This window comes from Lactuca serriola, chromosome 1 (genome assembly GCF_051521515.1).
Source record: "Lactuca serriola cultivar US96UC23 chromosome 1, Lser_US96UC23_V15, whole genome shotgun sequence".
In the NCBI taxonomy this organism is placed as follows: Eukaryota; Viridiplantae; Streptophyta; class Magnoliopsida; order Asterales; family Asteraceae; genus Lactuca; species Lactuca serriola.
In genome coordinates, this window is record NC_136408.1 from 87,769,950 (window position 1) to 87,793,199 (window position 23,250).

The 23,250-nt window shown below is 39.0% G+C and overlaps 1 protein-coding gene across 3 annotated transcripts; it reads right to left on the reverse strand.

Annotated features, from left to right (window-relative positions):
• Positions 1-11,009: 11,009 nt before the first annotated feature.
• Positions 11,010-15,968, reverse strand: LOC145094532 (2-isopropylmalate synthase A-like). 3 transcript variants are annotated; one of them, XR_013703408.1, is made up of 11 exons: positions 15,240-15,968; positions 12,889-13,102; positions 12,724-12,804; positions 12,543-12,632; positions 12,369-12,455; positions 12,146-12,246; positions 11,993-12,026; positions 11,827-11,901; positions 11,617-11,698; positions 11,443-11,522; positions 11,010-11,170 (listed from the first exon to the last, which is right to left on the reverse strand). XR_013703408.1 is itself a non-coding variant. In XM_079032699.1 (10 exons), the coding sequence occupies exons 1-9, from the start codon at positions 15,962-15,964 to the stop codon at positions 11,657-11,659; spliced, it is 1,449 nt and encodes a 482-aa protein (XP_078888825.1). In that variant the 5' UTR covers positions 15,965-15,968; the 3' UTR covers positions 11,010-11,457; positions 11,617-11,656. The 3 variants fall into 3 exon arrangements, 2 of the variants coding, with proteins under 2 accessions (XP_078888825.1, XP_078888819.1); XM_079032699.1 differs by having other exon boundaries at positions 11,010-11,457; XM_079032693.1 differs by having other exon boundaries at positions 11,010-11,522.
• Positions 15,969-23,250: the final 7,282 nt, after the last annotated feature.

A 23,250-nucleotide genomic window follows, 5' to 3' on the forward strand; every position in this document is an offset into this window, starting at 1 on the left:
GAAAGGCTGAGACAAGACCAGGAAGCTAGTTGTAGTACCAATGATCCCTTGAGATATTTCAGTTTTCTGATGTAGTTGTGATGTGTTTCAGAATGGTGGTTTTGCGTTCGAGACCAGCAGCCGGCAGTGGAGGTGCCGGGGAGGGATCAGGTTCAGGCTCGGGGGATGAGCGCATGGATGAGCAGACCCGAGAGTTTCTTTCTTCGAAGATTACGCGCATCATTATAGAGCAGACTCCTGTGATCTTCGGTTCTATCAAGGAGGGAATTCTAGAGCTGATGGATGAGAGATTGGGCACCTTCCGTGCCGAGGTGGCGGCCATGATGGGGTCGCGCACCCTTACATTCAGGGAGTTCAGGGCATGTGGAGCTCCGGACTATCATGGGGCGCGGGACCCCATAGCGAGTACTAGATGGTTGGCGGATGTGGCCAACGCTTTCCGCACTAGCAGGTGTCCCGAGGGGGACAAGGTCAGATTGGCATCCTGTCTTCTGAAGGACAGGGCACGGGATTGGTGGGAGGAGGTCGGACATTCCATTGGAGATGACGCAGCATTGGACGCCATGACCTAGGCTGATTTCTCTACCAGGTTCAGGGCGGAGTTCGCACCGGTTATTGAGGTGCAGCAGTTAGCTAGGGAGTTACAGGACCTCACCCAGACTACAGAGACAGTGGCGGAGATCACCGCCAAGTTCAGGGAGAGGGCTCTTCTCGTTCCTCAGTACGTAGCCGATGAGGAGATGAAGAAGGCCCGTTATCATGAGATGTTGCGGAGCGATATCCGCCAGTTTGTGAGCCTGTCCAGCTGTAAAACGCTGGATGACATGATTGCTAGGGCTCGGGAGAGGGAGATTGATCTCGAGATGGAGAAGAAGAGGAAACCGGAGGCGGTTTCGGGTTCAGGCGGTTCGGGCAAAAAGCCCAGGGTTTCAGATCACAGGTCCAGGGGACAGCCGAGCCATGGTCGATGTGGTAGGTGTGGGAAGATGCATGATGGGGTGTGCAAGGCAGGGAGTTCCGGCTGCTACAAGTGCGGTCGGATTGGGCATTTGAGTAAGGATTGTACGGCCCCTGCTACTGCCGTTGCAGCATCAGATTTGATTTGCTTTCAGTGCAATCAGAGGGGACATAAAAAGTCCCAGTGTCCGAGTTTAGTTGCAGCAGGGAAGGTGGCTGCACCTGCCCCTGCTACCTTGAGGATTACAGATGGCCGGCAGGGCCGAGCCGAGACGCCAGTGGCGAAGAGCAGGGCGTTTCAGATGACAGCAGAGGAGGCGCGAGCGACTCCTGATGTGGTGACGGGTATGTATCTTCCCTTCATCTCTTTATTATTATTATTGATTGATTATTGCTTATGATTGTATGTTTTATTTAGGGTCGTTCTCTGTGAACGACATTTCTGCTATGGTGCTATTCGATTCGGGGGCTACCCGATCATTTGTATCGCTTGCACTTAGCAAGAGATTTAGTAGAGCTCCGGGGGAGCTGGATTGTCCATTAGAGGTTGAGATAGCAGATGATAGGACCGTGAGGGTTGACAGAGTGCATAGAGGGTGTTCTCTTCAGTTATTTGATGAGCAGTTTTCAGTGGACCTGGTTCCTATTCCCCTGTGTGGGAATAAGGTTATTGTGGGCATGGATTGGCTAAGCCCCAATGGGGTGGTGATTGATTGTGAGCTTCAGCTGGTGAGGGTTCGCACTCCCAGTGGGGGAGAGTTAGTGATTCAGGGCGAGAGGCCACAACGTGGACCGACCTTTTGTTCCGCCGCAAGGGCGAGGCGCTATGTTCAGCAGGGTTGCACCGGTTTTGTAGCTTACGTCTTGGATGCCCGGGAGAAGGGCAAGACGACAGTTGATGATGTTCCTATAGTGCGAGACTACCCGGATGTGTTTCCCGAGGATTTTTCGGGGATACCTCCTGAGAGGCAGGTTGAGTTCAGGATCGACCTAATTCCTGGTGCGGCTCCGATAGCCAAGGCACCGTATCGACTAGCTCCCCCTGAGATGCAGGAGTTGTCTACACAGCTGCAGGAGCTGTTAGACAAGGGTTTCATTCGGCCGAGCAGTTCGCCTTGGGGAGCGCCGATCCTGTTTGTGAGGAAGAAGGATGGGTCGCATCGTATGTGTATAGATTATCGGGAGTTGAATAAGGTAACGGTGAAGAACCGTTACCCACTTCCGAGGATAGATGATTTGTTTGATCAGCTTCAGGGAGCGTCTTGGTTCTCCAAGATCGATCTACGCTCCGGTTATCATCAGATGCGGGTTAGAGATGAGGATGTACAGAAGACTGCTTTCAGGACCAGGTATGGTCATTATGAGTTTGTGGTGATGCCATTTGGGCTCACCAATGCTCCAGCCGCGTTCATGGATCTCATGAATCGCGTGTGCAGGCCGATGCTGGATCGGTCAGTGATAGTATTCATAGATGATATCTTGGTATATTCCAAGACGCAGGAGCAGCATGAGGAGCACCTGCGGGAGGTGCTGGAGGCTTTGAGGAGGGAGAGACTTTTCGCAAAGTTCTCCAAATGTGAGTTCTGGTTGCGCGAGGTGCAGTTCCTTGGTCACCTCGTCAACCAGAAGGGTATCTTGGTAGATCCGGCTAAGATAGAGGCCGTGATGCAGTGGGAGGTCCCGAAATCTCCATCTGAGATTCGGAGCTTCCTAGGGTTGGCAGGGTATTATCGGAGATTTATTTAGGATTTCTCCAAGATAGCAGTGCCGCTCACCCGACTAACCAAGAAGTCGGTGGTATTTTGTTGGGGGCCTGAGCAGCAGGCAGCATTCGAGACCCTCAGACAGAGATTGTGCGAGGCTCCGATCCTTACCTTGCCAGAGGGAGTAGAGGACTTCGTAGTCTACTGTGATGCCTCGATCACAGGTATGGGAGCAGTATTGATGCAACGAGGCCATGTGATAGCTTATGCCTCGAGACAGTTGAAGCCTCACGAGGCTAATTATCCTACCCATGATTTAGAGCTGGGGGCGGTTGTGTTTGCCCTCAAGATTTGGAGGCACTACCTTTATGGGGTCCGTTGTACTATTTACACAGATCACAAGAGTTTGAGGTACCTTATGGATCAGCCGAGTCTGAACATGAGGCAGAGGAGGTGGTTGGATGTGCTAAAGGATTATGATTGTGAGATCCTTTACCACCCAGGGAAGGCCAACGTGGTGGCCGACGCCCTAAGCCGCAAAGTGTCGGCAGCCCCTATCAGGGATCTGTGTTTGAGGATGTCAGTGATTACTCCATTGTTGGAGCGGATCAAGGAGGCTCAGGTGGAGGGCCTCAAGGAGGAGAGGCAGAAGTGTGAGAGGATAGTGGGCCGAGTAGCCTCGTTTGATTATGACAGTCGGGGATTGCTGACGCTTCACGGGAGGGTGTGGGTACCGTACTGGGGTGGAGTACGGCAAGTGTTGATGGATGAGGCTCATAAGTCTCGGTTTTCTATCCACCTAGGGGCGACAAAGATGTATCGAGATCTTCGACCTGATTATTGGTGGCCCTGCATGAAGCGGGACGTCGCCTGGTATGTTGAGAGATGCCTGACCTGCCGGAAGGTCAAGGCGGAGCACCAGAGACCTCACGGCAAGATGCAGCCGTTAGACATTCCCGTGTGGAAATGGGAGGACATCACCATGGATTTTGTCACCAAGCTTCCCAGGACCGCACGAGGAGTGGATTCGATATGGGTAGTAGTGGATCGGTTGACGAAAAGTGCCCATTTTATCCCGATCCAGGAGAGTATATCGGCAGAGAAGTTAGCCGATATCTATGTGCGGGAGATTGTGGCACGTCATGGAGTGCCGGTATCGGTGGTGTCAGACCGAGATGTTCATTTTACATCCAGATTCTGGAAGCGGTTTCACGACAAGATGGGTACTCGTCTTCATTTCAGCACCGCTTTCCACCCTCAGACGGACGGGCAGAGTGAGAGGACGATTCAGACTCTTGAGGACATGCTCAGGGCATGTGTTCTAGACTTTGGTGGCAGTTGGGATACGTACCTTCTGTTAGCGGAATTTTCGTATAACAACAGTTATCATGCGAGCATTGATCGACCTCCCTTTGAGATGCTTTATGGGAGGAAGTGTAGGACCCCGATTTGTTGGGGCGAGGTCGGTCAGCGAGTCATCGGGAGCACAGAAGTGGTGCTCAAGACGACCGAGTTGATCCAGCAGGTCCGTAGTAGACTGCAGACTGCGCAGAGTCGGCAGAAGAGCTACGCCGACAGGAGGTGTTCGGACTTGGAGTTCCAGGTGGGAGATATGGTCCTTCTGAAGGTCTCACCTTGGAAGGGTGTCATCAGATTCCGGAAGAGGGGCAAGTTGGGCCCCATATTTATTGGTCCTTTCAGGGTTTTGGCCCGGGTGGGTCGGGTTGCTTATCGGTTAGATCTTCCTGAGGAGCTTAGTCAGATCCACAACACTTTCCATGTGTCTCAGTTGAGGAAGTGTTTGGTGGATGAGTCAGCAGTCGTTCCCCTAGAGGATATTCAGGTTGATAGCAGCCTGAATTATATTGAGAGGCCGGTCGCGATTCTGGACCGGAAGACCAAGACCTTGAGGAACAAGGAAATTCAGTTAGTGAAGGTGCAGTGGCAGCACCGGAAGGGGTCTGAGTGGACGTGGGAGGCTGAGGAGGAGATGAGAGAGCACTACCTAGAGATATTTGCAGATTCAGCCGTAGCAGACTTCGAGGACGAAGTCTGAGATAAGTGGGGGAGAATTGTAACGACCCGTCTCCGGTATGATGATTCCATGGTATTTATTTTGTAGTTTGCAAGAGGGACTCAGCGAGTTCATAGCCTGACTCGCCGAGTAGGGACGGGATTTCGAGCACGTGTTAGCTGGCGACTCGGCGAGTCCATATTCTGGACTCGACGAGTCTGTCTGTCTGTGAGAAACCCTAAATCCCTGGGTTGCCCACTATTTAAGCCACCTTATAGCCCCCAATCTCGCCTCCTTCACCCTCAAAGAGTTGTGAGAGAACCCTAATTCGTTCTTGAGTAATTTATGTGATCTTGTGTGCATTTGTGAAGGCTTGAAGAAGGAGAAGAAGAAAGGAGCAAGGAGAAGAGTTGTAGAGCAAAGATTCAGGGGAAAACCAGAGTTCTTTGAGGTATTCTTCGGATTTCTTTCCCTTTTATGCTTTAAAAACCCCTCTAGATCTAGTTGATGCTATTCTCAAGCCTTATGTTGTTATGGAAGCCCTTTTATGTCGAGATATCCTTAGATCTGTCCATTTAGGAGTTGTAGAGCCCAGATCTATTACCTTTATGGAGCTATTTTGCATCATAACCCTAGATCTACCCTTTTAAGTGCCTTTTTAGCCTTTATCCCCTTTTTCATGTGTTTGTACACGTAAAGTTGGAAACTTCACGTGGTAAATCAGCTTATTGGACCCAGATCTATCATTTGTATGTAACGGATTCAAGCAGAATCGAGTGTAGAATAGTTGCATGGTTGTGACTCGGCGAGTCGAGTCGCGAGTCCCCGATTTCTTCCTTTTGAGCGATGTCGAGTGGGACCAGTGAATAGTGGAGTGGACTCAGCGAGTTTGAGGGTAGACTCAGTAATGGAGGGACTCGGCGAGTTGTTCGTACAACTCGGCGAGTCCAAGGCAATCTTCTTAGCTCGAAGAACAACTCGTCGAGTTGTTCATATGACTCGGCGAGTCGGATGCAGATTGCCTAAGTTTTTGATTCAAAAGAGAACTTGTCGAGTTGATGCCATACTCGACGAGTAGCAGCGAGTAGGGTCGAGGAGTAAGAATAGGGACTCGGCGAGTTGGCGGCCCAACTTGGCGAGTCAGATCAACCGTGAGTTGACTTTGACCGAGAGTTGACTTTAACCAAGGGTAAAAGGGTCATTTTACCTAGTGCAGTGTTTAGTATTTGATTGAGTGTGTTTATGGACTTGTAGCCGGGGAGATACCGGAGCAACAACAGTTAGCTTCCAGAGCCATACACACAGCATCCAGTTCGCGAGGTGAGTTTCCTTCCAGTAGGATCAGGGTCTAAGGCCGCAATGCCGGCCCATTCAGTTAGTAGTAGTTTCAAGACCCGGTCCAATGCAGTAGCTAGTATGTTTGATGCCTCCATGGCTCAGACAGGATGTATGTGTTTATGCGATGTGCAGTCAGTTAGCTTCGGACTTCGGTCCGATGGAGGGGACAAGGTCCCAGTCAGTTAGCTTCGGACTTCGGTCCGATGGAGGGGACAAGGTCCCAGTCAGTTAGCTTCGGACTTCGGTCCGATGGAGGGGACAAGGTCCCGGTCAGTCAGCTTCAGACTTCGGTCCGATAGAGGGGACAAGGTCCCAGTCAGTCAGCTTCGGACTTCGGTCCGATGGAGGGGACAAGGTCCCAGTCAGTCAGCTTCGGACTTCGGTCCGATGGAGGGGGCAAGGCCCCAGTATGTGCTTTATATGTTCTTATATGGTATGCGGTAGTTTGGGGGAGCTCACTAAGCTTTGTGCTTACAGTTTCAGTTTTGGTTTCAGGTACTTCCGCAAGCAGAGGGAAGAGCTCGGGATGATGGCATCGCACACACCACAACTTCAGCTTTTATCCTGGGAGTTGATTCAGTTTTGATTTTGATATGACATAGATATGATAAAGTTTTCCGCACAGTGTTCTTTTTTATTATGTTTGGGATACATTACGTATGGTTTTATGATATGACACTCAGATTATGGTTTTGGTTATATTGAAAAATGAAATTTTTGGGTCGTTTCAAAGTTAGCAATGTTAAGTATAGGAAAACAAAAGTTTCAATTGGGAAAAGTTGTTTTGATATAATTAAGGGACATGAAATTATACTTCATTTCAATTCTAAAAGCTTAGATTGATATTTTAATCATCTTTAGTCAAGGATATATATATGTATATATATATATATATATATATATATATATATATATATGAATTTTATGTTGGAATGGTTCAACTTAAGGAAATTCTATATATATATATATATATATATATATATATGTATATATTGCATTCTCAAAATTCGATTATGATTACGGCATCTCTCTTCATAGTCGAATTATGAAAACATGGCAAATTAAAAATATAGTAGCAAAAGACTGGTCTGGGATCATGTCTTTATGTGAGACATTATGAATCGTTTCCCATATGCTTCAAATATAAGATCGATTATATGTGCTATAATATTTATCCTTTCTAAAATTTTCAAATGCCTAGGGCATTAAGAGGGAAAAGGTCTAGAATTGGATATGACTAAAATAATTAAGCAATTGTTGAGGTCAATATGAGGTTTTACCAAAGATTGGCTGCTCAGGGACAGTTGGAAGTATGGTGTAAATTTTAGGAAAGGACCATATTGACATATTCTGAAAAGAGGTAGCTGTTGTTCAGAAGTGATAGTCAAAATGGGAATATGGAAATGTTTCCATAGGTGGAAGTTATTCTTTAAATCTGTGTAAGATTAGGAAAAAAAACTTAATGCAAGAAGGATGTTCAAAGGAATGTAATTTGAATTTGAGACTTCGTTTCCATGGAATTAATCTCCATTGGAGTACTTTGCAATGTCCGGTGACAAGTCTTTGTGACTTTGTGCATAGTCATTACAAGAGGATCAATGCATATAAGTTAAGAATTTAACAGATGTCGGTAAATGGCAGAAATTTGGATTTCTTACATTTACGATAAGGATTTGGGACTGTGAAATGAGAATCATTGGAATTATGTTCAATTGATCTATTCCACAAATTAAGGATCATAGAAAAACATAGTGCGCATACTTGGGTTATGGTGTAACTATTGTTTGGACAAACATAGTCTGCATGTTTGGAGCATAAAATGACTATTGTTTTAGATTCAAGTATAAAGTTTATTATTCGAAACATTATACAATGAATAATGAGTAATCAATATGGTGTTTAAATAAAAGGTGTTTTATTTACTCTCAAAGGTGCTTGGGGCCATATTATTCTTGTATTTCACTTTGCATGTTTTGACTTCCCGAATAACTAAGTTATTCAAATTCTCCACAGTTAGTCATATGTTGGAAGTAGATATGAATCAAGACTGTCATGAAGTTGGCTTGTAGATGTCTAAGGTGTTGGACATAGCAAGAGTTGCTACAACATTCATGAGTGCTCTTGGAATGAGACTCGAGTATTGGATTAAACCCACACTAATTTGAATCACTTCATGGATTTTATCGCGAGTGATCATGAGACGATAATATCTTATATTCTTCAAACCTAGAGATATGACTTGTTGACTATGAGTTGGTCATACATTGATTGCACGAAAACGCATTAGTAACCTGATGTTATAAAATGTGCCTTTTTGTATGATTCAACAAGTGGTTAGTACAAGCATATGAGTTGAAGTTTATCCATTCCTTTTACCCTTGGAGGGATAAAAGCGATATTTGTGGGCCCTTCGGTGATTTAGTGATGACACCCCTAAGTGTTTGGCCAAGCCTGGACTTATTTGATTTGTTCAATTAGTCAGTCGTCATAAATCGAAAACTGGGAAACAACAAATGGACAGAGAGAATGATTATATTTCATGTCCCAGTCCGTATGATATCTAGAATGGAGGCATATATGATCCTTTATCTAATGGACAAGTCAGTTGACTAGGTCAGAGTTTGACAGCGGATTTAAGAGCTACGATTGCTAGTCGGGATCTTGAAGTCATATGCAATAATAGTTTTAGACTTATCCAAGTAGGAGAATGTTAGATTAGATTTCTAAGCCCATAACTATTATTGGTATGTATTCGACTCGATAGTAGCATTGTCCATTTGGGTTGCACTTCACCGGAACAATTTATATGGATAGTCTTTTGTAAATAATATGTTTATGATTTATATTAATATATTATAAGTTCTAATATATTAATATGGAATCATATTATTTAATTAGTATTGATCAAGAATTAATTTAGTGATAAAAAAGAAACTAATTAAATATGGACTCTTATATATATATATATATATATATATATATATATATATATATAGCATGGGCCAAGTTCATTTAGGTTGGGCTAAGCTTTCATGGATAGTCCATGAAGTTTTTAACCCATGGATCCTATGGAAATGAAAAGTCATGGGTATTAGGGTTTACATGAATGTAACCCTAATCCTCCATACTATATAAAGAGGTCTTTGGCACATGAAATGACACTAGTGTGTGAGGATACAAGAGCGGGACGATTTCTAATGTGGTTACTATTCTCTCAAGCTTTCCAAGGTGTTTTTGGTGATTTGTGATTCCACTTGAGGCATCCACATTATTGGTGCTAGGCTCTTGAAGCTCCAAGGAATCAACCACAAGTAAAAGGTATGTCATTCTACTAGATTTTTGTATTGTACATACTTCACATTATGCTAGTTAGGACGAAACCTTGGAATATTGAATATTCACATGTATAATAGAGAAAACATAAATCCAAGGTTAATAGGGTTGCATGCACACCATAGGAGTGTTATAATTCTCAAAACCCATCACTAACTCCTTACAAACACCAAGACCGTGTATGTTAGGGCATTCGATCTCTCCATCGGAAAATTAGCAAGGCACCATTACGGAAAGAAAAGGAATCAGGAACATGGCATCATCTTCCTCAAAGCTAATGCATCCAAGTAAGTACCACTGATTTCTTATCAAACTTATGTTAACTGATCTTGATTCATACGTGTTAACTCTAATACGTACTTCATCGAAGACATGATTAATCACTTGATAAAATAATCCCAATAAACTAATATTAAAACCCAGAAGCTTTTATACCAATTGTTGTAAACAAAGAGGGTAAGATGCACTAAAACGAAAAAGCCCTAATGCAATAAACGAACCAGAAATCCGATTCACAAGAACAATATTAGTTCATGTGGAATATGACTAAGATATCAAACCAAAATCAATCACATGCAACGAAAAATACAAAAAAAAAGTAAATCAAAAGAGACACAGAGATTTATGTGGAAAACACAAATAAGGAAAAACCACGGGCGGAGGAAGCCAAGAACCAATCCACTAAAATATTCTAGTGTTTACCAACCTTGATCAAAATGATTACAATGAGTTATAATGATTTGGTGATAAAGGGGAAAACACTAGAAAATGTCGTTCAAGAAAAGAAGAAGAAGAAGAAGTCTTCAAAACTCTCTCTTCATAAAAAAATCATACGTTCAATGAGATTAAAAGGCAAAGAGTTTTGATCAATTTGGCTAATTTGGTCCTTTAAGAATGGAGTATCTGCATTTCAGGAACTACTCATTTTTTACACCCGAAGACATTTATTTTAAACTTGGTGCCCTTTTTAGACATGAAACAACCATTTTAGACATAAAACAACCAAATTAGATCTGAATTGCTGAAAAGACAATATAGCCCTTGAACTAAGCAGTACTTGTCAATTTCGAAGACATATTTCCACAGTTACCAAACCATTAGTACGATTTTATTTCATATTTTGAATCGACATAATTTTTATTTGCTATATTTCCTTTGATTAGGGTTTACCGTTTTATTAATTTTATATATGTTTGGGACCCAACAAGTGGTATCAAAGCATGATGGACTTTATATTCTAGGTATGTATATGGTTATGATTTATTATCTCTCTTATTATGTAACTATTATATTAGTTTATGTTTAATATGTTTTCAAAACAGCCAATCACTCGACTTCTTCTAATCAAAATACCACATGGTAGGATTTGGCAAGGCTATGATTATGAGAAAACAATATTGTCAAATTTACCATCGTGTCCTTCATACAAAGTTATAGTCTTATAGAAACTAAATAGTAATCAACATAATCGATGTCTCTCAATAAATGACCAAAAACAAGAGCCCAAAAATGTATTAATATGACTCATCCCAGGGAAACGCCAAACAAATAAAAAGTTAAAAAACACCCAAATAAAATCTTTTTCTAAACAAAAACAAATCAAGACCCTAAATTAGAAAGATGATAAGAACTCATATCAATTTAACTTTCCGACCAATCTGCTCTTTATCAAACTTATTTTGCGTTTTTTTAAGTAATAAGGAAATTTATTTACATGAAATTTAGTTACAACAATCACTGCCTCGGACATAACCAATCCCTAATGACATCAAGATGTTTAAAACCCAATACATGGTACAACTTTTACAACAGAAGTTACTATGACCTGATTGCAATAAAAAAAGAATAAACTTAATAGCTTTTTAAGCATTTTCCCGAGTTTAAACGAACCCAATGACATCAAGATGTTACATAAATATACAATTTCGAAATTTTATAGCTATTAAGTAACAAATTTAAGCCCAATCCTTAATTACATCCTTTAAAAGTTAATGGCATACCAGTAAATTCTGACTTATATCATATTGTTTCTTCATGTTTAATTATGGCACAAAATAATCTCTTCATGTTTAATTATGGCACAAAATAATCTCTAACCTTGTTTTCAATGCACTGATCATCAACAAAACCAAGACATAAATGTGTAAGAGTCCGGTGATAAGGTCATAGAATAGGGCCTACAAGAAGATATGTTGAAAGATCAATACAAATTACACATTTTAAGTAATCTAAAATAATAAGACTATGCATAAGATTAAAATGGTGCATTACCTAAAGAATAACTATGTGTCTATGTGTAAATACCAATGCCTCATTTTGATACCAATGTTATTAGGTCGTCATCAGTGATAACCTGAGAGATAAAGAAGGCAAATAGTAGGGTTAATTATAAACTCACATTCAAGCATAGTTAAAAAAAATGATTTCCTTGGTTAATAAACATTTGATATAGATATCATCAAAAGAAAGAGTTTTCACTACCTTTTTCATTTCAGCTACGGATTTAAAGCGCCAAAAAAGATCATTAAGTTCATTTCCCTCAAAGTTATAACCAAGCTGGAGAGAAAATAAAATATGTTTAATACATAACTAAAATAGTTGCTCATTTTTTTTATCAAAAGATCACAATATCAACATTGCACTTTACCTCAAAAAGTTTAGCTTTTAGAGCATGGCGACCACTGCATAACAATATTTGCAAATCATTAATGAATCAATGGAAGTGATCATATTAAAGAGTCATATGCTAATAATAATCATGGAGCATATAATTATATGAACCAACTCTAATTCAGTATACCTAAGTTTTCCAAGTGTAAGTCCAGACTCATTAGATCGGTGAAGTCCTATATCTTCAGGAGACATGATTTCATAAGTGCTTTTGTTCTTTAAGACCCCATCCTACAAAATAGAAAGCAAGGTCATGTGTCTAGTAATTTAAATAAAAACTATATATTAAATCAAGCCACATGAGTACATGACATATATTATATAACATGTTAATTATATAATATATAACCAACCTGATGGATTCCACTTTCATGAGTAAATGCATTAGCACCAACAATAGCCTTATGTGGTTGCACCATTAGTCCACTGTATTCTTCCACCTATAAATATAACAACACATGTTCAAAGTGAAGCAAGAACTAGTGTTTAAAAATATTATTAGATGTTAATTAAGTTTTGACATATACCATCTTGCTAGCCATGACAATATGTTCTGTTTTGATGTCAGTGTAAAGACCACCCAATAATTCACCTTTGCTTTTTATAGTCATTACCACCTATCATAATTACAAATAATACATTATTAACAACAAGCAAGTTAACAATGGAAGAACACTTGATTATCGAAATTTTGTAAATTACACTCACCTCTTCAAAAGAAGCATTTCCAGCTCTCTCTCCGATTCCATTTATTGTTACTTCTAATTGTCTTGCACCCGAATAAGCTCCCTGGAATTCTAATAGGTAAGCATATGAAGTTATGAATCAAACTTTAATATAAAAACATAATGATTAATATATAAGCATATGTACCTCTAAAGTATTGGCAGTAGCAAGTCCAAGGTCATTATGGCAGTGGGTAGAAATGATGACATTCTGAATTCCAGGGGTGTTGGCTTTTATGTCAGCAATAAGCTGCCCAAATTCACGAGGCCAATTATAGCCAACTGTATCAGGAATGCAAAGAGTAGTTGCACCCGCTTTGACAGCCTCACCTAGGACCTCATATAAAAATTCTCTATCAGATCTGTTAACAAACATAACGCAGATTACAATGATGAACAATAACAACCCCTAATCCTAACAAATTGCACAATTCAGAAAGGAAGTGGAACAAAACACAAAAAAGAAATTCGGCTAGCTACATCATGGATTCATGGTCAACTCACCTTCATTTTGAGCAATATCAACATGCTTGTTCTTCAAATTATACAAGCATACAACCATGAGTCGTATATAACGATCTACCTAACTCGGTAAGTTGACGGGGGATGTGGAGTTTTCCTTGGTGACTCCTCGTCGAACTGAGTGCGGACCAGAATGGTGGAGGTGCATGGCGGTATAGTCTTAGGTTTATGGTCGGACTAGTAAATTACACTAATGGTCCTTATGGTTTGGTCCAACATCTGTGTTTGGTCCCCTTTTTTTTGTCATTCAACCATCCTCTACTATTTTTTATCACGATTTTGGTACATGCCATACCCAGAATCGTACTAATTTTTTATTTACTTATTATATATTTATAATTTTTAGCTTTTAATAATAAAATAACCCTACCTCCACCTCACCCACTTAAAACCCTAGCCTGATACATATATATCTCTGTGTTCTTAAGCTCTCTTGAAGACCTAAACTAATGGACTACGCCTCTAGAAGTTTTTGGTCCGTCGTAGACCACCTCTACGGGTGTAAACAAGTCGACTTACTCGTGATCGACTCGTTAAAAACTCGACTCGAACTCGAGTTAAACGAGTCCGAGTCGAGCTCGAGCTTAGTTTCAAGCTCATTTATTAAACGAGCACAAGCCCGAGCTTCATTTGCCAAGACTTATTAGACTCACAAGCCTAAATGAGCCTATGCATAATAATATAATATAATTTTTACTTTTATTTTTGAATATTAAATTATAAATAAATAAATAATTATTGAAAATCTAATAATTAATGAAAAACAAGCTTTTTACCAAGCTTAAAAATACAAATGAGCTTGATATTTGACTATTAACTAAGCCGAGTTCGAGCCGAACATTGGCTCGTTTAAGCATGTCTGACAAACGAGTTGAGCACGAGCCAAGCACAAGCCTTTTAAATCATCCACGAATCGAGCTCAAACTTTGAAACTAAAACTCGAATCGAACCGAGCTCACGCTCGAGCCACATGAATTTTAAACGAGTTGAGCCCGAGACTACCTAGGCTTGAGTTTGACTCGGCTCGTTTACATCCCTGACCACCTCTAACCACCACCTTCTTCGTCAAACAACTTCCTGTTACTGATATGGAAATGTAGATTGGTTTATGCAAAATGGGTCCACCCGAATCAGCTAAAGGTCACTCATCACATCCTTAGACCGCCATCTCCATCATAATGATACTGATGGACCATTAGAAAAGGGTTGACGATGTTTGCGGTGACGGTTGGTGATTCTCGGGATGGAAGGGGATCCGAGGTGAAAGGGGGTGGTGAAGGGTGGTGGTTGTCGGAGGTGAAATGGAGCGCCAGTTGTATTTGTCAAAGGTGAACAGGGTATATATAGATGGTTTGACCATTGTAGTTGCTGGATCTCTCAACAAGGATGGGTGAAGGTGGGGTATGATTGGTTGGTACCAACAAAATAAATAAACAGTAAAAGATATAAACAAATAAAAAACTAAAAAAAGTACAAAATGATATTTATCAAAAACAATATAATTATTTTATGTCTCACAAAGATGGAACGTCTAGTATAAAACTTACTGCAGGTTCAAGGAAAAACAAAACTCAAGGACGAGACAATCTTATAACTGAACAAAACATAGAGATCGGAACATAGGGAAAATTATTAAAATTTAAATTTCTGGTTTTCTTATTTAAATTGAATATCGTGTGGAGCGGTTCGTTTTTTTATAATATAAAAAGACTATGGAATCAAAAGTTTAAAACAATAGCATTGGAATATTGATGCGACCACTTATAAGTTCTCTAATATTCTTTTTATGCCATGTATAGTATCCCACTTTTTATGTCGTGTATCACAAGTTTATTATATTTTTATAATGGTTAACCAAATTAGTATGAAACATAAACACAATAATTGTATCGTTGAACGTTAAATATGAAAAGAGATATGTATGATATTGATATTTCGTAAGTTATAAAAGTAATGACATTTTATCGAATAATGTACCTTCCAGCATCTTCCGGGCTAAATTGAACGTCATTACAGCCCAAACTTCGAGCGTATGCAACCATGGTCCTCGCTTTTTCAATCACATCTTCTTTCGACATCTTTAACTTATACTTCATATGAATCTCACTTGTTGCTATAAAAATATGTATCCTTGGGAATTTGGCATATTTCACAGCTTCCCATGCTTTATCGATATCATTCTTATTGCATCTTGCTAGACCACATATAACTGGTATACGACCATTTTGATTAACCTCAGCATTCCCAACCTCACATGCAATCAACTTAACAGTTTCTAGATCGGCTTTGTTGGAAGCAGGAAACCCTACTTCAATGATGTCAACACCGAGTTTTGCAAGTTGATGAGCTATGTCAAGCTTTTGCTTAGGGGACATAGAGGCACCCGGTGCTTGTTCACCATCACGTAGGGTGGTATCCAAGATGCGTACTCGGTTAGGGTCTTGAATATGGTTAGGGATGTAGTTTGGACTTTGGCAACATAGGATTACGTTTGAGTTTGATTTATGGGGTCGGGTTTTTGAGGTTTTGAAATAAGATTGGATCGCAGTTGGATGGGTAGTGGTGGTGGTCTTGGCGGTGGTTGTGGTGGTGGTAGGGGTCGTAGAAAGGAAACAAGAGATACGTATGAGAGAGCCTTCCATTGATAGTTTGAAAAGTAACAACGGTTTTCTTTTGTGTTTGATGGAGATATATGCGACCATAGAAATTTTCTAATTGTGGCAAAAGGTGCAAGGCTTTGTATCATTAATATATAGGCCAAATTGGGGCCTACGTCGCCTTTGTCCTTGTTAACAATTTGTATTGGTCTACGTTGACTTTGTTTAATAATTAGAATGAACTAAATGAATAAAAGGAACTTAAGATAAGATATAAGGAGCGATTCAAACATGATAACAGCAAGCAAGTGGCTTGAAGCATTCAAACGATAGTCCAAGGTGGCTGTGCCTTCACCTACCAACTTATGGTAGTCGCAATGCAATAACTCGGATATTTAAGGAATTTAGAAAAGCATATCTATTACTTACAATATATAATCTTATTTAACTAAACATCGTCAGATTAAAGTTTCATGACATAGTAAGAAGGGGGTAATTTGATGCGGATTGCCGTTTGCGAGCATTACCGGCGACCCTTTAGCGGCGACAGTGGGCAATAGCGGCGACATGTAACGCGTTAATTACACGTCGCCATTATTGTCCAGTGTCACAGATAAAGGTGTTACCGGTAATGCCAAGATTTCTTGTAGTGTTAATTTCATACTTCAAAAATAAAGAATCTCATAACAATTAATTATGTGAACCAATTTTTGTATCCTTAGTAATCTTGAAAACAAACGAATAGATAATTATTATTGATGATTGATGATGGATTACCCACTAATTAGTTTTTAATAACGGTACAATAATTAGCTCACATAATTAGGGGGTGTTCGGTAAAGAGAAATGAGAGGAGGAAAATGAAATTATTTCTATTTCCCTTGTTTGTATAAGGCTGAGAAATTAAAAAATGAGAAATAAATGATTTCTCATTCCACCTTTTTCTTTCTCTATCTATTATAGAGAAATGGAGAGAAAAGAAAAATATACCCAAAACCAAGAAATGAAAAAAGAGGTTGAGAGTTAGAAAAAAGCAAAGAAATGACGAAAGAAAGGGTCGTCTTTCTCGTCTCCCACTTTTGTAGTCCTAACATGTCTACTCCATCTCTAGAGTTTTTGGCATTCTTCTCCGATCGACTCTTGCACCTTCAATTATTTAAAAATTAGTTTATAACCCATGGAAACCACAGTTATAAAATTAATTAAACTTTTATAATAAAAATTCAAAATTATTAATCAATTATTTTAAATAAATTATTAATTAAGAGATCTTTTAGTTATATAAAATTATAATCATTGATTTAAATAAATATGTGAAATTATATCACTTTATAACTTGTATTAACTTTATTTTAATTTTTATTCTAATGTTATTAATTTAATGTAATTAAAGTAAGAAATTTAAAATTTGAAATTTGAAAAATGAATAATAAATAGATTGACAAGTGATATGCATTAATTAGGAGACATAATAAGGTGACACATGACAAAATGAGAATAAAATATACATTAATTAGGAGCCCTAATAAAGTGATACATGTCAAAATGAGAATAAAACTATTGTTTTATTAGAATAAGAAGATGACGTTTAAGAACTGAGACTCAGAGAGCCGATGTAAAATCAGACGCCTCTGAGGAAACTGATTAGAAATGGGCCAGTAGAAGTGTCATGGAAGCAGCTTCTTCTCAATGCACTGCAATCTAATTCCCTCCTCATATATGATAGATATATCCCTAACACATGGTTTTTCTTTTTTATTTATCAACACCTTCTATCGCAATAACCCTGCTCTCAATTTTTGGTTTTATAGTCAATAATAGAATTCAATTGAATAATTCCAAGATTATAATTTGTGTGTCTTTGAATTCTAATGATGTGCTTGCTTGTTTGAATTCAGTCAGGTGTTTGATAACTTGTGCTTGTTTGAATTCCAAAGGGGTAGTTGCTACCTATTTGGCATATTTTGTGCAAGTGCAAAACGGAAACCGTTTTTAACTTGATATTCTTGTTTATAATCTTTTGGGTGCATATTAAAGTTAATTGTGTTCAAAATTGCTATATCGTTTCATTTTCAGGGAGTAATGTAAAGATTGGTTTATATGGAATCACCAAAGAGACCTCATTTTGTTTGAGTTGATGGAAGCTAAAAAGGAACCCAATTGGTTATTGCAACAGTCTTAGCTAACAAATAACATAATAAACAATTTTGTTTGAGTTGATTGAAAGTGTTAACCAATATGAAAATGAACTTGGGCATATGCGATATTGAGACAATAGAATTCATTATATCGTGTTCATCTTGTCTAAAATATATGTTTCACACAAAGGGGTAGTCGCTACCAAACAAGAGAATTGATTCACAAATACATTTCTTTGATGACTTATCTGTTGTACCGAACGGTGGAATGAATTCATTTTCTCAAGCTAAACTCTCTTTCTCTGCATTTTCATTCTATGTTGCAATTCCATTTCTCTATACCAAACATCTCCTTAGTTATGGTATTGTTTACTTTTTAAGATGCAATGTATCGTTAAATATGAGAGTCGAATGAAGTGGCATGCCTAATTAATATTTAGTAGATTAAACTCTACCATTGTGGTATGTCATGTTGGCATTCAATGAATATGAAATTTAATCACCATTGAACCCTTCAATGGAAAAACGAAATCTTTTAACTATTAAATATATATTTCATTGAACTTTATTAAGTTCAATGCATTGTATAAAAATTAATGTAGAGTTGTATTGTAAGTAAAATGATGATGTGTCAATCCATTAACATCTTAAAAGTTTAATGCATTGTGGATGCTTAAGTCTGAAATCAACAATCATAAATGATTTAATACATGATTAAATTTTCAGACAAACGGACACCGATATCTTTTCGGCTAACTTCTGATGCATGAAATCAAGAAAAGTTGCTAAACTGGACCACTTCGCTTCTTCGTAAGCCATAACTACCGGCTTGTTAGAATTTTAATAATAAGTGTCAATTATTTGAAATTACTAACCCTTAGCGTGGACATTATATGGTTAATATTCAACTAAAGGGCTAATTACGAAATAACTCTATATATTCTCTTTTTCCTGGTTTAACAACCCAAATTTCATTTGAATTTAAAAAACTATCCATTTTTGGATAAAAGTTTTATCGATAGCACTATAATTTGCATTTTTGCTAAAAAAAACACAAAATTTTGTTTGTGCCTGAAAAAACACCCATAAATTGGTGGTTAAACCGAATTTTTGGAAAAAATACAATGTTAGTACCTAAACCTTGGCAGCTACGCCTAGAGGACAATATCGGCAGCTGCGCCTAAATAGAAAATGTCATAATTCTGGCAGCTGCGCCTAAATGATAATATTAGCAGTTGTGCTTGACAACTGTTTCATTGACAACGATGGACTTCGTACCTATTCCTTAGGATAATCTTTAGGAATAAATGAACGAGAAATAGCTGATTCTTAGGGTAGATCCTTAAGAGTAAAGAAGATAATGGGGATGGATAATTGGGTTGATTGTTTGATGTTTAAACATAATAATTATATTATTGTGGGTTGAAAACCCTATGTACTCACCAGGTTTCCCAACCTGACCAACTCAATCTTATTTGTATCACATGTGTCAATATGAAGCTACTTTAATTATATTATTGTGGGTTGAAAACTCTATGTACTCACCAGGTTTTCCAACCTGACCTACTCAAGCTTATTTGTATCATACGTGTCGATATGAAACTACTTTACACTGAGAGATTTAAAAGAGATGTAGATCACTAGTGTAAATGAATTTAAGTTATGCTTATACTTATGTTTCTGTATTGATGATGACATCCCAAATGTTTTAAAATGAATAAAAATACATTTTTTCGGTAATGCTTTGATAATATATTTATCATGTTTTTCTGGGAACAAATTATGCAACATTTTTATTAAAAGAGATACTCTGCTTTTTATAAATCATAAACAAAATTGCTCTTTTTTAGCCGTGAAAATGGGGATGTCACATACTACTAGTTGTTAGTCTCTATAGTCTACTAAGCCATAGCCTATCATAACATAACTATCTATTACTCTTGTGTCGGTCAAACATAACTGTCTGCTACACTGTGTTATTAGATAGCTCCATACCCTACAAATCAAACCATTTAACAGACCATATAGACATTGACTTACAACATTCCAATGGTTATTACCTTATTATCTCCTATAAGATTTACTATTAAGACAAACAATGTATTTACACCATTCACAGTTCACCAATGACTACCAACTAATTTACATCGTCTAGTGGTTTGCCAATAATTACTAATGGATTTACATTGTCTAAACTTTTGCTAATAATTACTAATGGATTTACACCGTCCAAAGTTTCACCAATAATTACCAATGGATTTACACCATGTAAACGTTCACCAATAATTACCAATGGATTTACAACACGCAAAGGTTCACCAATGATCACCATATACGTAAAGCTTTCACCACCATGATATAATCATCACTAAATTTTGATGTTAGATATACTTACACATTACCAAGGAATAAAGGATGGTTACTCCCATACATTATTATATACCACTATTTTATTATGATAACACCAACACAATACTTTCCACTTAATTAGATATCAATCATAGAAAAAGGATTGTGGTTATTTACCTTGAAATGCTTTATGTGGATAGTAATCCAAACCCTTTGCCTGATTCACTTAAATACATACATACATGCATATATATATATATATATATATATATATATATAGATCCTTTATTTCACTCATAATATATGGTTAAATTCCTTTTGTTAACCAATTTGTGATAATTACCATCCATCACCCGGTTAAACATAACTATTAAGTCATATTGCATGATCTAACCCATTAAGAAAACTCCCTTCTTATGCAAACTAAAAATTATTATGCATAAGCTATAATCTGTCAATGCACATTGATATGTAACTTGTCCATGACTTAATACTTCCATTCATATAAGTCATTCTCCACATGAAATCATTCTAAACCACTTAACCCAAATGTGTGGATGTTGTTGGGACTATTGAGGCCACTACAACACTCATACCACTTGGTACACCAACGTACGTGCTTGAATCCCTTCTCAACTTATTAAGTGCTTAATACTTAAGCCCATATGTCCAAATTACAGATCCAAACCCCAAATGGTGTCCTTAACCATAAATTTTCCAACTTTATGGTCTTGCATGGCCACTAAGTGCTAAATGCCAAAAACCCTAACCTCTTAACTCATTAAGACAACCAAACTCATGCATGGTAGGGTAATAATGACCAAGACCAAATTTTTATACTTCTAAACACTTCAAAATGTCTGAAAGGACAACTTAAATGGATTGGAGTAGCTCATACTCAAAATACCAAACTAATGGGACCAAAAGAGCATAAACTTCATGGCTAAACTAGATCTAAACATAGATTCATCAAGTTTAGAGCTTTTTACCTTCAAAGAGTGTCCAAAGGCGATAAGATTTTGGATCCAAGGAGATCCACACTCCTAGGGTGATCTTCTCTTCTTTCTTCCTCTCTCAAGTTCACCAAAACACACTCGCCAAGCTCAAAATGGCCTCAAAAGGAATTAGGGTTTTCTAGAGGGTCGAAATGGGTTTGTATGCTAATGAAAGGATGGAGACTTGGGACATAAACATGTTTACATAGGGTCCAGATCCTAAAAATTAAGGTCTTCCATGTATGCCCAATGTATGATATGTATGCCCAACGTACTTGCCCCGCACCCAAAAATTACAAAAATGCCACTATGGGCCAATTTGCAACCCTTCTCATACACAATGGCTAAAATGCAAATAATCTTCATGCTTAGGGTTAAAATTGGAAATACCTCATCGTCAGGATGTTACAATTCCCCCTCCCCCACTTGAACTAGACTCCATCCTCAAAGTCCACTGTTGTGAAGAACTCAGGATAATGCTCCCGCATCTCTGCCTCGGGTTCCGACGTCCGTTCGGAACCCTTCCAATGCTGTCACTGAATCTTGACCAAGGTCACCAACTTGTTGCGCATAGCTTTTATTTTTCGATCCAAGATCGCCACTGGCCTCTCAATGTAATTCAGGCGATCATCAACTTGAACATCATCAAGAGGAACAACCGCTGAATCATCAGCCACACACTTCCGAAGCTGAGACACATGGAAGTTATGGATCTGGCTAAGATTCTCAGGAAAATCCAATCTATACGCTACCTTGCCAACCATGGCTTTCACCTGAAATGTTCCAATATATCAGGGGCCCAACTTGACCCTCTTCCTGAAGCGTATTACACCCTTCCAGGGTGATACCTTCAGCAAGACCATGTCCCCGACCTGGAACTCCAACTCAAATCGACGCTTGTCAGCATAAATCTTCTGTCGACTCTTAGCTATCTGAAGTCTCTACCTAATTTGCTGAATAAGCTCTGTCATCTAAAGGACTACTTCAATCCTTCCCATGACTTTATGCCCAACCTCTCCCCAACAAACTAGGCTACGACACTTCCTCTTATAGAGAAGCTCGAAAGGCAGTGTACCGATACTAGAGTGATAGTTGTTGTTGTAATAAAACTTAGCTATGGGAAGGTAGGTGTCCCAACTCTGACCGAAATCAATCACATAGGTTCACAACATATCCTCGAGTGTCTGAATGGTCTGCTCACTCTGACCATCAGTCTGTGGATGATAAGCAGTGCTAAGATGGAACCTCGTACCCAGCTCCTCATGGAATTTCTACCAAAAATGAGATGTAAACCGAAAATCTCGATCAGATACAATGGAGACTGGAATACCATGCTGAGCAACAATCTCACGCATATATAAACCGGCCAATTTATCGGCTGAAGAAACCTCCCAAATGGCTAGAAAGTGGGTGCTCTTGGTCAGACGGTCCACGTTATCCCATATCGTGTAGAATCCCTTAGATGTCCGAGTTAACTTGGTGATGAAGTCCATAGTAATATGTTCCTATTTCCACATGGGAACCTACAGTGGCTTCAACTTTCCATGCGGCCTCTGGTGCTCAGCCTTGACCATCCGACTAGTCAAGCACCTCTCGACATACCATGCTATCTCTTTCTTCATACACGGCCACCAATAACTAAGCCTCAAATCCCGATACATATTGGTGGCTTTGGGGTGTATCGAAAATTGGACTTATATGTCTCCTCCAACACAGTCAGCCTGTCCCCAATAAAATCTAGCACCCAAACACGTCCATACCAGGTCAATAATCCATGACTGTCAGTAGCAAATTTGTCAATCTCACCCTTAAGTATCTCCTATTTCCAATTATCCTTCTTGACTCACTCGGCCAAAGCCTCCCTAATCAGATTAAGAAGCGGATAATCAACCGATATCCTCATACATAT

Excerpts from the sequence above, each read along its gene's own strand:
- LOC145094532 (XM_079032699.1), bottom strand. The coding sequence starts at position 15,964 with ATGGTCGCATATATCTCCATCAAACACAAAAGAAAACCGTTGTTACTT. Across the intron at positions 13,103-15,239 it reads AGCCCGGAAGATGCTGGAAG|ATCTGATAGAGAATTTTTAT; the intron begins GTACATTATTCG and ends GTTTGTTAACAG. Across the intron at positions 12,456-12,542 it reads TTGTCATGGCTAGCAAGATG|GTGGAAGAATACAGTGGACT; the intron begins GTATATGTCAAA and ends TTATATTTATAG.